This window comes from Trichoderma gamsii, assembly GCF_001481775.2.
Source record: "Trichoderma gamsii strain T6085 chromosome Unknown Scaffold_8.2, whole genome shotgun sequence".
Taxonomy (NCBI): domain Eukaryota; kingdom Fungi; phylum Ascomycota; class Sordariomycetes; order Hypocreales; family Hypocreaceae; genus Trichoderma; species Trichoderma gamsii.
This window is the reverse complement of record NW_020171345.1, coordinates 415,018-428,342: the sequence shown is the minus strand read 5'-3', so window position 1 is coordinate 428,342 and position 13,325 is coordinate 415,018. Positions and strand designations below refer to the sequence as shown.

Sequence of the window (13,325 nt, the reverse complement as noted above, 5' to 3'; positions counted from 1 at the left end):
ATGCAGGATTCCCTCCGCAGGGAGGCGAGGCGAGCCAATGTAAAACAAGAGCAACGCTAAATGCTTGTATCTATCGAAGCGCGATACTGCGCCGTGCCAATTTCGTATGCGAAATGGTCACTACTGCCCAGGCCCAATATGAGGGGGTATTCATCTATCTACAAGTACTTGGTAGCCCAGGTGTGCATGGAGAGACTCCTGCAGCTGCATGCCTTAGAGGCCCTCGAAAAAGCCGCCGTCTCCATTCTCGTCCTCCTCGTCATTGGTGGCCGCCGCGAGGGCCTCCCGCATTAGCTTTCTCCTCTCTCTGCGGTTGAGTTCCGGGTGTTGTTCCTTGTCGCCATGGCTGGATGCTGGCTCCGGGGCCTTACCCGATCGCTGCGGCTGTTCTTGGTTCTTTCCAGAGGCGCCGTTCTTGGCCCGGGAGGCATTGTTGTTTCGTGATGCGGGGGTGTTCGAAGGCGCCTTGGGAGTGGCCCGCGGCCTGATGGGCGGCTGTGTATCATCAACCTCCCCGTTATCATCTGGCGACCGGCGGTCCCGCAGGCTTTCTAACGCAGGAATCCCGTCGGCCAAGGCCTTCTCAATTACTGACCACATTGGCGGTCTCTCTGCCTCCAGAGCCGCCTTCGCAGCCGCAGCTTTCCCCTCCTCGGTCTCCTCTTCGGCCGTTTTCTTGGCGTGAGAGCTATATAGGCCGACATATGTTTCGAGATGGGGAAAGTAAAGAGTATATGCTTCGTCAACTTCAGCTATATGAAGGTCGTGCCGTATCTTATCCGCCTCGCCTGAGTCCGATTCCTGCTCAAGCTTTCGTTTCAATTGCTTCACTAATCTTGAAGCCTTCTTTCGTTCTACCAAGACGTTAGTAGATGTGGTAGGGCCATAAAGTCGGCAGTATGAGATCAAGGTCAGGGACACGACGCACCGAAAAATCGCACCATATGGTATTTGGATATCATTGTGCTTCGCTTCCTCTTGTATTCCTGATCTGCAACAAGTTGCTTCTGCGACGCCAGTTCGCGCTCCAAATCAATTCGCACATTGACTGGCATGTCTTGGTTTCGCCTTAGACTTCTTTCGATCGCTCGAATTCGCTTCTTAGCCCCGGAGTCTTCCTTTGCCTGGCGTTTTCGTCCGATGTAAGACTTGTGCCTCTTTTCAGACGCTCCATGGCTGCCATCTGCGCCTTGCGACTCGACTTCGTCGTACTCGCGCTTGGTTCCCATCGTGGATCGATTTTGTCGGTATTGCTGGGGCAGATTATGTGTAAAATTCCTTCAAATCGAGTAACTTCGTAGTTAATTGGCTCGCTGAATGCCAAGATGATGCTGTTCGTCTCGAGTTTGGATGCTTGCGGTCACAACCAGCTTTTTACGCCTGGTTTGCGCAAGAAGTAGAGGAAAATCAAATGAAAGCATCCGCATGGAATACTTTTGCTTATCTTATCGGTGCGAAAGTCTAATTTGGCTTAGCGTCATAGCGCTAGCTGCGGCCAATCAGATGACGCCTATTGCTCTCTGTCTCGTCGCCAGCTTCTTAGAAGACGAATCTACCGGAGCTCATAAATCAACACGGCCGCTTCTCTTTATCGCCTTATCTTTTCTATGACATTTTGATAATATTTGAATTCTCGAAAACGCCATCTCAAAACTGCTGCGTCGTGGCATCCAACTCTCAGGCAAGCTTGAGCTCGTCTCTTGCTATGGCTAGCAGCGGAACCTCGTCTCTGATATGCGATTAGGTCAATCCGCAGCGCCACAACACATCACCGTATTAGGACTTCTTTGGCGGCTTGAGTTATTTCTACGTTGATAGCCATCGCCTATTCAGCATTTCTGCCCTTGCCCGAAAGGGTTCTGGTCTTTCATGTTCCACAGCCGCTTCATGAGGACAGCAGCATCGGCCATTTCGACTTTTGATGACATAGTATCCCTATCGACGCCCTATCCAAGATGGATCGCCCTGAGCCGGGGCTTGTCAAGTGGTCTCCCAAGGCCTCTGTAGACAGCTTCGTGCACATTAATCTGCAGCATCGGGTTGTCCAGCTCTACGAACCCACTGGCCACGCGCGCGCGGGAAGGTTTGATTATGCCAAGGTCAGCAGGCACGATGATTTCCCTCCCCTCACGACGTATGACTGGTCTCCGGAGAATCCCAGTCTGCTAGCTGTTGGTACGCAAGCTGGTATAATAAATCTCTTGAGAATCGACGACAGCTCCAATGCCTACATCGAGCTCGGTCTTAAAATGTCACGTACTTGCCAAGCTGTCTCATTCAACACGACTGGGCTGCTGGCAGTAGGCTTGGATCGCGTTCGGATGGACCAGAGTTTACAAGTGTGGGATGTCAATCGCCTATCATCTGTGGTATCTCCTGGCAGCAAGGGATTTCCTAGTAATTGGGGCAGCCTTTCAGACCCCAAGAGAGCTGAGCCTAGCGTATCTGTTTCCAGCATCAAGTTCTTTGAGGATAGCCCCAATGTGCTGGTAGTTGGTATTAAGGGTCAAGGTGTCAGGATACATGACCTTCGTGGTAAGTGCAGCTACTATTTCTCTCACCTAGAGATCAACCTATACACTATCGTATGAGCCAAATTCTTACTTTAACCATCAAGATCCAAATGCCACTCTCACTTTTCACACAAAATGCAATAACAATTTAGCAATTGATTATGCCGATCAAAATTATTTTGCATCATCAGCTCTTGATCATCCCGGAGTCATGATATGGGATCGAAGGGCAACCTCTCGGCCTGTCGCTTCTCATGTATATGCGCAGGCTGTTGAGGAGGATGAATTACCTTGGGGCGGAGCGTTGCGCCTTGATACAGTTGTTGATACAGACTCGGACTCAGCGGCTGAAGAGAAGCACTCACTCATCCGCTCTCTGCGTTACTGCCGAGACCGTCGTGGCTTATTGGCCGTGTTATCCCGTAACGGACAGCTCAAGATCCTTGAAACGAACAAGGAACTTCCATCGTCAGATACTGTATCACATGAGGGCCCTGAACTTCTCAAGGTACAGAAATCGCACGAGATGGATGTCTCTTACCGCGACAACTCTAGAAAGAATGATCGGATTGTCTCATTCGACTGGGTGACGTTGGGCTCAACTGCTCTGCGACCTAGACTTTTGGTGCTACGCGCAAACGGCGGATTTGATATCCTAGAACAGCCGTCTAATACAGCAGATCACATCTTCAAACTTGTGCCTTGGCAATCTCCTCATCGTGGCCTCGAAGGTAATTATTCACTGGGTTCTGTAAGCTTGGACTGCTGATGCACTAACACTTGACCAGAAAACACTCCATATCAAGATCTAATGCATTTCGAGACTGCGCAGGCTCCAAAAATGCTTGCTCCAATTATCATTGAAGACAGCTTATCTGATGTTTCGGTCTTTGGGTCGGATAAAGTGAGTATCGAGGCAAGCATTGACAAAGCTCTCGATCCGAAAACGCCGATATCGGTTACCGTTGAAGTCATTGATGAGATCACTTCGCCTTTGCCGGAGTCTTTCCATAAAGCTGAGACGATTGCAGAGAAGCTTCGCATTTTACGCAACTATGTGCGCGAGGAAACCGCCATTCCTGGCTCGCCTGACGAAGGCAGACCGCATGCCAAAGACGTGAAGCGGCTAATGAATAGCAAACCCGGCTCCGCCAATATCAGTTCCAATGGAATTGGTTCTTGTAGTGAAATTCACGAGGCACTTCTTGGTACTCTCGCGTCCTCATCGGGGCTTCCAAGAGAGGCACAATGTGTAGTCGACCATGTCAAATTATTGCGTGCTAAAGAGAAATACTTGTTCGACGCCGTCACCAACAGAAATGTGACATCTGATGACCCCTGGAAACGGTTTGTTTGGGATTGGATTGGTGGTGAGCCTTGCGAAACAATCGCATGATTTCTCTCTCTATGATTGCTAACTAGGTTCCAGACGCGGAGCGAGCTGCGGATGATGGCGGCATGGTGTTCTCTCACATGGATCTAAGCTACTTGGGCGTGCATGCAATATGGACTAACAACTTGGGTGAGCACGTCTATTTGGCTTTGAACAAGCGACGAATCTAATGCTTTTTATCTCAATAGGCCGAACTCCAAGCACTCGCCTGTCTGCTGGCGCCCCTGTTCCCGATGCGAATCAGTGGGAACGTTACATTGGCTCGTACTGTAAGAAGAACCAGCTACCTAGGTTCGATGGTGTTGTGACAAAGAAGCCTCACCACCGCCAGCTATGCCTTGAAATATGCAGCTGGGGAGATTCCCAGAATCATGAGCCTGGCGGCTTAGATCGAGAGGCAGACCCGGAGTACCCAGCTGGCAATCATACAATGGCAGCATCCCGGGCTCTATTTAGAGGCGACACACAGCTAGCCGTTGACATATTGAAAGATGCCAGCCCGTTGCATCCAGAGCTGCTCTTCGTTTCATTAGCTTTGCAGCTCATAAGCCGAGAAGGCAATCAAGTTCCCAAAGAGAAGCTAGATATCGATGAAGCAGTTGCATCAAAGACAGACCCGTACCTCCGGGCGATATCATCCCTGATAGCTACGGGGGATTGGACCATTATCGCTAATCAGGCGTCCCTACCTCTCGCAGACAGAGCCTACGTTGCGTTCCGCAACTTCACAGACGACCAACTCACCACATGGCTCCGCGAACAAGTCTCCCGCGCTGTGAAAGAGGGAGATATCGAGGCCATCTGCCTTACTGGCATCACAGATACCATGGTTGACATCTTTGCACGCTACGTCGAAAAGTTCAACGACTTCCAGACTGCCACGCTGGTCATGTCCATCTGCGCTCCGCGATACATTGATGATATTCGCTGCCGAGCATGGCGCAACGCTTACCGCGCCTATCTCCAACGCCACCGCTTCTTCTTCCAGCGAACAAAGTTCGAGGTCGAGTCCACGAAGCGCTCTAAGCGCGATGGAATCCCCGCGCTGAAGCCCCCGTCTCGCCAGGTCGCTCTCCGCTGCGTCTACTGCGATGCCAGCACGTCTCTCGCCAACCACCATGGTGCGGCTCCCATGGTGCCCTCATCTACCATGGAGACGCGCAACCCCATGCTCGCAACGAGCATCAACTCCGGCGTGAGCTGTCCCAACTGCGGAAGACACCTCCCTCGGTGTATTCTCTGCTACGAAGTCGTTGGCGTGCCGCGCTCGGATCGGCCCGAAGAAAAGGAGGAGACTCGCATGGCGAGCCGGTTCCCTACGTTTTGTCTCCGGTGCGAGCACGTACTGCATTTGGATCACGCGAGGGAGTGGTTTGCGAGGCACGTCGAGTGTCCTGTACCGGAGTGTCGCTGCCGGTGCAATTTTCGGGCAAACCCAGAGCTGAACTATCATTAAAGGCTAATCAAGTAAACTTTGTAAAGAGGAGAACCCCTTAGTAAAGTATGAGGGGATCAAGATAGGGGGATATTCGTAATGGGATGGCGTTTTGTGTTGTGCTTTCAAGGTTGTATAGTTCAGTATTTGTTTATTTGTTTGTTTATTTGGTTTATGAGTCTCAATGCTAAAAAAGAATTCGCGCTAGTTTGTAATGCCATAGAACTTGAAACTGGCCACTTTTTCTTAACAAAAAATGAAGATGGAAAAGATAGGACAAGAGTATGACAGAAGAAGAAGAACAGGGGAAGAGAATAACGGGGGAGTAACCCCCAGTCCTCTCCACGCTTCATAGATCGCTTTAAGAATTCCAACTCCCCCATCGTGTAGCCGTGGCCCCTCCATATTCCAGCCAGAGACGTGAGTCTCTCTCGCCAACTTCCAGTATGTGTCGATTGTGATCAGAAGTGTTTGTAGTCTTTTTGTCGTATATAACCATTCCAATGTGGAAACATGTTATGTATTTATTCGTCTTCGAATTCTCTTTCGGCCCCAATGGCCAACTCTTCCTTCCTGTCCCGTCTCTCAGTTCTCGTATGTAGTATATATGTGTAATTTCACTTTCATGGGTATCATGGCCAAAAAAAAAATTGCCGCCGTGCTTATCGTGACCTTCCACGGTCTATATGCATTCACCTTTCTCATTCCGTCTTCCCTACCCAGACACAAGTCTCTCTGCTCCTCTTCCTCGTCCATTGCCATTTCTATTTCGGTTGGTGTGCCTTGCACCACGGGTGTTCCAGCACCTGTTCTATTGTGTATCGCTGGCTGACATCTCGGTTCAACATACAGCGGATCAAGTCGATGCTGTCCTCGCTAAGTATAAACGGGATGCGAAGGTCTCGATCCATAATCTCATCAATGCTGTAGAAGGGGTTTTCTTTGTAGACAATGGTGTATAATAGAATGCCTAGAGCCCAAACATCTTGCTCTTTTCCGCCATAAGGTTTTCCGGCTAAGACTTCGGGAGCAGCATAGTCTAGAAACTTGATTAGCATCTCATTGGGATTATCAATGCGGATGGAAAAAGACTTACCAATTGTGCCCACAAACACATCAAAGGGCCCGCTCTTGATATATGCCGCACTGCCGAAATCAATGAGTTTAATGTTTCCCTCGCCATCGAGAATGACGTTTTCGTCCTTGATGTCTCGATGGACAACCAAGGCTTTGGTGTGCAAGAAGTGGACGGCATTTGCAACTTGGACGAAAATGCTTCGGCATTCAGCCTCGTCCATGTTGGCGCGGAGCTCAATGTAATCGAATAGGTCCATGCCAGGAAGACCATGCGGAGCCATCTCAATGTAGTAGTTGATATCATCCTCAAAGAACCCCTCCATTTCCACAATGTTAGGGTGTCGAAATTCAGGATTTCGCAGGTAGTTCAAGACGTGGATTTCCAAAGGGACTGTTCCGAGCTTCCTGTCTCGAGTCCAGGTATCGACGAGAATACGACGCTTAGTCACATATTTCAAGACAACTTTATTGCCTGTCGTCTTGTGCCGAGCAAGTTTCACTTGGCCGTAGGCTCCCTGGCCCATATCTTCAAGGATGGTGTAATCGTCTATGGTGGTTTTGCGGTCAGGCTCATCTGCCTTGGCAGGTTCTGGCTTTTCGGCTGCCTTGGGTGGCTCTGGCTTGGCGAGTCCACCAGTCAACTTCGCAGCCGCATCAAGGGCGGCTTCCTTGAGCTGTTTTGGGATTGCAGAGGCCATCGATAATATTGGCTGTTGGGCAGCCTCGGTTTTGGGTGAGTCAGAGTCGGAAAATATCTCCATCGGAGTATGTGCAGGAGTCTGGCCTGGTGAGGGCTGATGAGGAGGGGTCAAAACGACTGGATGGTCGGCGGATTCCAAATTCAAATTCATAGGCGAAGTGTGGATATGTCGTGAGTATGTAATCCAAAGGGCGAAGACCATCTCTGTTTGTGACACAGAGCCCACTCGATCGCTTGTTTCTGCCGTCTCTGATTCGCCTTCTTCGATGCTTTCTTCGATGGTGTCGGTATGTTTTTCGCTTTCAACAACGCGCATCTGCACATCAATTTTCAGTTCTGAGCCGTCTCGGTGTCTTGCTGGTATACCGTCGGGTTGAAGAAATGCTGCGGCGGCGTTGGGGCGTTGTTCTTTCAGTGCGAAAAAGGCTGCTGCTCTGCGGAATCTGTGCTCAGGTACTACCATGCCGTCCATGAGTTGTAGACCGTCTTCCTCAGTTAATGTGGCAAGAATCTTGTCGAAGTCGGGGATGAGGAAATATATAGGCATTCCGTCGGGCTTTTCGTAACCAAACAGTGCGCCAGAGAAGACAGAGTTTGAGCTTCGAATCTTTAGTGTTTCTGGTTCCACCACAACTATACCGGCCATGTGAGGGAAAGTTGAGACGCGCAACTCTAGCTTGCCGCGAATTTGCTCAATGGCGCATGGGACATTCGACTTGTGTGAATTTGGGCACGTAAAGTAGCGTCTTCGAGAGGTCTGAGCAAAGTCAATTTCGCCCTCGTTCGGGTCAATGCCTTGTCGTGGGATACGCGGAATAAGCTTCGCGACATCAAAGCCCGGTTTTATTGACTTGGAGCCCCAAATTGGCTCGGTTGCTCCCGTAACGGATTGCACGATACCCTCTTCATCCAACACAATATTAGCCACGTCCTCGTGAATTTCCTCAAGTACCCAGATCAGCCCCACGCGTTTTTCCTTGACCCATAGACTCGCCGATCCAGTGGCGCCATTGCGTTTCTGAATCGGAACCACGTCACCGCACAGTAAGACACCACGTGAGAGGTTGTTGCGATGGTGACCGCTGGTACGCGTAGCAGGAGGGTTTGGGTCTCCGCTGTGAACTGTCTGGGCGCGTCTCTGGGATTGCGGCGGTTGTGACCTCGAGCTGGGCTTGCTAAGGAGCTGGGCAGTGATTCCCGATCTGCCACCCAGCAACGCAGACGCAGCTGAAGCAGCCGGGGTGGCTTTGTGGCCGCTCTCGCTGTCCTCATCCATTTCTGCGTCGTTTAACTGCAAAAGCCTCTTCTCGAGCCACGCCCTTCTCTCTTCTTGTACCACCTCCAGAATGCCCATCTTTCGTACTTCTGCTTTTGTGACTCCAAATACCAGACAAGCCAGATCATTGGCCGCCAAGATGGTCCATGGTGGCTTAGCCTCTGTTGTGAAAATGGCTTGCGCGGCCGGCACCCATCTGTTTGTATGGCCGTGCACTGCCGGGCCGACGGCGGCAGGGAAGCTCATTTTGAGTGGCATGGCCGGCTGGGTCGATACCGGGGAAGAAAGAGGCTCTTCGTAAAGCGGCTCGCCAGGAAGAAAAGGTTGAGACATTGTATCCATCAGCTTATCTTGTAAAGCCATGCCTAGAGTATCGGTCATTGTTCGTTTTAAGCTTGTAGGCCTTGTCGTAGACGATGACGTCTTCAAAGTGAGTCCGCTGTCATCAGGGTGAGTTCTATTTGAATGTTCTAATTTCAGTCTTGCTTCAATAGCTGCACTCTTGTCGGCGGATACCAACTCGTCGTCGCGAGTAGGCACTCTTTGTAAACTTGCAGGTCCGAGATCAGATGCTACCGATTCCGATATAGACGCTCTCGGGCTAAATTGCTTCTCAAACACATTCTCAGCAGGTAGGTCGGCCGGGCCAGTCAGTGGCGGAGCAGCGATGGCTGAAGGATTGGGATTTGGCAGGTTTCCAGCGCCTATGACTTGGGCTCGCGCGAGCAGTTCCAGCATATGCTGCGCATCAACGTCGCCCGAAACTCTGGCCTGGGCGCTAGCGAGGCCGGCTTGCGTCGAGGTCATGGACAGACCCATGCGGTCTTTCATAAACTCCAGGGACCGTTTCAGGACATTCTGGCGGTTGTGTAAAAAGTCTTCCGACTGATGGGCGAAGGAGAAGGAGTGCAAAGACTCGGAGGGAAACCGCGACAAGTCTTCGGAAAAGCTGGGAGACGTGGGCGGTCCCGCAAACGCCGTAGTACCGTAGCTGCTCAACATGGCGGTCATGGAGGTAGACCGGGTAAGCGTAACGACTGAAGGGCTGCGTGAAGAGGCATTTGAGCTGGGCAGGGTCGGCGCTCGAGACGGAGGGTGCTGCTGTCGTATGCGGCGCAGGCCAGAGAGCCCCAGGCCGTGCTCGTGGTCGCTGATAGGAGATGGTCTGATCAGAGCGCGCGGTCAGCAAACAAAAGCGAGCTACTGTGGCACAAGTCTTGGGGCAAAACACGCTGCCGGTGAGGGACGAACCTGGTGATTGGGTCGTGGTCCATGATGCCGGCCGGCGAAGCCTCAAAGGACATTCGGTATCGACTGCGGTCTGGCGGGTCAGCCGACAGATGCAGGTTTCCCGTGCTGCGGTTCTTGGGCAACGACAGAGTGGGCATGGCTCTGTCATGTCCTCTATCATCGTCTCGCGAGCTACTATCGGTGCCTGGAAAATCGGACGGGCATCAGTCATGGCGTCTGCAGATTGGCATCACACTCCAAACATACGGTTGTCTTGGGGGCCGCCATGTGTCTGAAGCATACTTGTAGACCTCTGTTCGCGCGCCTCTCTAGTGGAGTGGTGTACAACGCAAGCAGGGCCCAAGGATGGGGGGAGCGGCGAGGCGACGCGAGTTGAGCCTTGCTCTCACAAAGGATTGACCGGCTCAGCCTGGCTTGCCGACGTTGAGGTCGTCTGCAGGCTGATTGACGGAGCAACAAGCAACAGGCTATTCTATAGAGCTGGGGGGACCCTTGCGGAGAATCGCTGTCTTCGGTGCGGGAGCGCGGATGGCGTGGGAAGCGCAGGATATTCACGGGCGGCTGTGGCGGGCAGTCGGAGGCAGCTCAGAGGACAAAGTCCGGGCGTTCTGGGCTGGAGCAGAGGACTTGCTCGGGTCTGGGATCCAGGGAGAGAATGAGGTCGGCTTGGAGAGTTGGCAGATCTGTGGTTGGGCGCCTTGTTTGGGGCGAGGGGTTCCAGAGGCGCGAGAGGGGTGAAGGCGCTGGAGGAGCCACTGCTGCCCACAAATCAAAATATCTGCAAAGAAAGCATGAATATGCCAATCGCATGCATGCAGACCCGAAAGTGCGACCTCTCGTGCCGGTATCTCAGGCACTGTTGCTTTTACTGGGAGCGGATTTTCCGTGCTGGCTATATGAGTCTGCACGTCAAGCTCTCCGGGCTCCTTTTTTTTTTCTTTTACAGGTAGCGCATCGGCAGCGTGACGGCAATTACCACTGTCATTGATGGCTACAACAAATAAGGTTAGGTACGAACTAAGGGCCCTACGAAGAATTCTCTTCCTCTCAGCTGCTTTATAACACGGGCATTTCTGCGATCCAGCACGCAGGCTAATTCCTGCCTCTTGATTATCGACCCTGTACTTGTTTGATAATACGAGACATTACAAATTGCGGTGCCGGTTCTCTCATACACCATCGAGCTCTTAGCAGAACGTAGCGCTAACCTTGTGTCGAGCTCCGCATCGACAGTAAGCGGTTTATTCTGCAAGGAGAGCACCGCACTTGTAGGCATACGTCAGACGCAGAAAGCAATTGGATCGAGACCCTTGCCCTACCGGCAAAACGTAATAATTGCTGGGGCTGGCTGGGGCCAGCTCGAGCGGAAGAGCACCGAAGCCACATCCGAATCTCGCGGTCTTTTAGAGTCGCAATGGAGGCGCCAATTGAGTCGACATGTGAATGCTGCTATAGCTGCTAGTCCCCAGCTAATCTGCTACTACTATGAAGTGGTAAAACAGCCACACGTCTCCATCTGCGGGCAAATCCGTATCTACAGCTAGAGTAAGAGCATATGTGCGTTCCCAGACGCTGAAGAATGATGTGCTAGATTCGACCGCTATTCCCGTTCTAGCGAGATGCCGCCGCTGCCTTTTGCGTAGAGTGAGCCGTTAAAAAAGCGTGAACGTTCCACGTTCATTATACTTTCAGCTGGTATGAACTGACATTGGTAAAATCAAGAAAGAAGGCCCTGGTTCGAATGATGAGATGTGTTTCAGTGATCAGCTGCTAAGCAGAGACACTGTAGGCGGGCAATTTCCAACGGTTGTCCATTATTTTTAAGATGCCCATTCATTGCAGTGGCCCGAGACATGGCTCTTGGTCAGCCGACATATGGACATACTACACGCATGGCTAAATGGCTTGCCGATCTTGAGCTATCTGGAACATCTGAGATACGTGTATGGAGCAGCGTGTTAGGGCCAAAAAGGAAAGGGAATTGCTCTCAAACTGCTTCTTACCCTGTGATCTCCCGTCATTCTAGTTTCTTAATTCTACGATCTAACTTATAGACTGGCGCTTGTCTGCCCTACTCCAGAGGTAGGTAGGTAACATGGAGAATAGTGCTGCCCCGGAATGAGCCCAACGAGCCCAACACCACGGCATGACATGGATTTATCCCGAACGCAGTCGATATTGTTCATGCCCAATATTTTGCCTCGCAAGTCGCGCCATAGATGGTGCCCGAATGTCTCCCCATTAGCCATGCTGCTTGGTGGTTACCTACCTGTACTTGGCGTTGGCGGGGGCATGCGATATTTAAGAGCCATAGGTACCTATGCTTTTGGGTTGGCGTTAATCGCTGCCTCAAATACGGCGTGTACAGGGAAATCTCTCGTACCTCGCGTATACAGAGCGATGCTCACGGCTTATCTGTCTTATATAATACTTCCCAAGCATGAATCAACTGCAGGCGTATCCCTTCCATGCTAGAGTGGTTTTTTCTACGGCCCGAAAAACTATCTGGCCCCAGCGCCCCTTATTTTGCCACTCAACACTCTGCATTCGCCCTAACAAGTCATTCCGTATGAGGACCCCTCACTCCCAAAATGCCATGACAAAAGATGAGCGATATATGAATTGCACAAGGGATCTCCGAATGCAACAACGATCGTCACATGGCAGGACTAGCAGCTTGAGGCATCTAGATGGCACAGCAAGCGGTGCATGCCGGCAGCGCCAACCCAGTATCACGGCATGGTAGAGCCCAAGTATCCTCAGATTCTCGCCGCGCGGGAGCGGTACTCTGGCAATAACCTGACTAGACGGTTTTTGGCGGGGTTGCGCGCTGCCGCAGGGTCCTCCTGCAGCGCTAGGCACCGCTTAGTGCTAGCGCTGGCGCGGATGCTCCGTATCTTATCGATATACCCCAGTTTGTCGGCCTGTAGAAGCGCTAAACAGGCCTGTTCGATCGCCCGGTTTGGCTACCCAGGCCCAGGCGTCAGCAAGCACGCGCTGCAAGGCACTCTGCTTCAGGCAGCCCGCACCGCGAGTAATGTAGAATGCGCACGGCAGCAAACGGCGTTCGCACGAGTCGAGCGGTGCAGAGCCATGGCGCTGGATTGGCTGGCTGGTGACGGGCCCTGCTTGGCCAGTGGCTGGCGACCGAGGTGGGGGGACCCTCGACCGAAAACGAACCAGCCCGGGCTGGGCCTCTTGTTTGTGGAAGCGTCCTCCAACACGCCACCGACCAGATTTAAGCTTTTCCTTCTCCTCGCCGCCGCCGGAATTCTTCTCGACCTCGCATCGTGGCTCCTGTGATCATCAGCCCGCCGTGCCTGGGTGTCATGGGCCCTGCAGCCGTCCAAATTGTCCTCAGCCGCTGTCCGTTATCTTGACTGCCAAAGCGTGGTGCGGTCACGCTGACCACCCCGCGGCCACTTTTAGTAGCCGGCTGACCTCTTGTCGACATCGCCTCGTGCCCTTGTCGACAGCATCGAACAAGCTTTTATTTGGGCCGCGAGCCTAGCCTACAACTACCGAATCGACTCGTCTGAAAACGCGGCCCTCTACGAAGAGACGAAAGAGCTGTTTATACGCTGCGAGAGCCTGATTGTGATGCGTTGATAGGCATCTCAACGGCCTTTAAACTCTCTCCTCGGCGGACCCAGGCCCCGCAACGTCGCCATTCTCTTTTC

The 13,325-nt window shown here is 52.1% G+C and overlaps 3 protein-coding genes across 3 annotated transcripts; 1 reads left to right on the top strand and 2 right to left on the bottom strand.

The window, feature by feature from the left end:
* Window positions 1-213: 213 nt before the first annotated feature.
* Window positions 214-1,229, bottom strand: TGAM01_v203101 (rRNA-processing protein efg-1; the record flags this gene model as incomplete). The annotated part of the gene is made up of 2 exons (XM_018802456.1): window positions 214-854; window positions 929-1,229. 2 exons carry the CDS (start codon window positions 1,227-1,229, stop codon window positions 214-216), a joined length of 942 nt encoding a protein of 313 aa, XP_018664374.1.
* Window positions 1,230-1,955: 726 nt separating this feature from the next.
* On the top strand, window positions 1,956-5,362 carry TGAM01_v203100 (hypothetical protein; the record flags this gene model as incomplete). Its single annotated transcript, XM_018802455.1, has 5 exons — window positions 1,956-2,535; window positions 2,666-3,244; window positions 3,302-3,883; window positions 3,943-4,035; window positions 4,095-5,362. The coding sequence occupies 5 exons, from the start codon at window positions 1,956-1,958 to the stop codon at window positions 5,360-5,362; spliced, it is 3,102 nt and encodes a 1,033-aa protein (XP_018664373.1).
* A 694-nt stretch (window positions 5,363-6,056) lies between these two features.
* TGAM01_v203099 (CAMK/CAMKL/PASK protein kinase) lies at window positions 6,057-9,782 on the bottom strand (the record flags this gene model as incomplete). The annotated part of the gene is made up of 3 exons (XM_024549136.1): window positions 6,057-6,105; window positions 7,061-9,559; window positions 9,646-9,782. The coding sequence occupies 3 exons, from the start codon at window positions 9,780-9,782 to the stop codon at window positions 6,057-6,059; spliced, it is 2,685 nt and encodes an 894-aa protein (XP_024406114.1).
* Window positions 9,783-13,325: the final 3,543 nt, after the last annotated feature.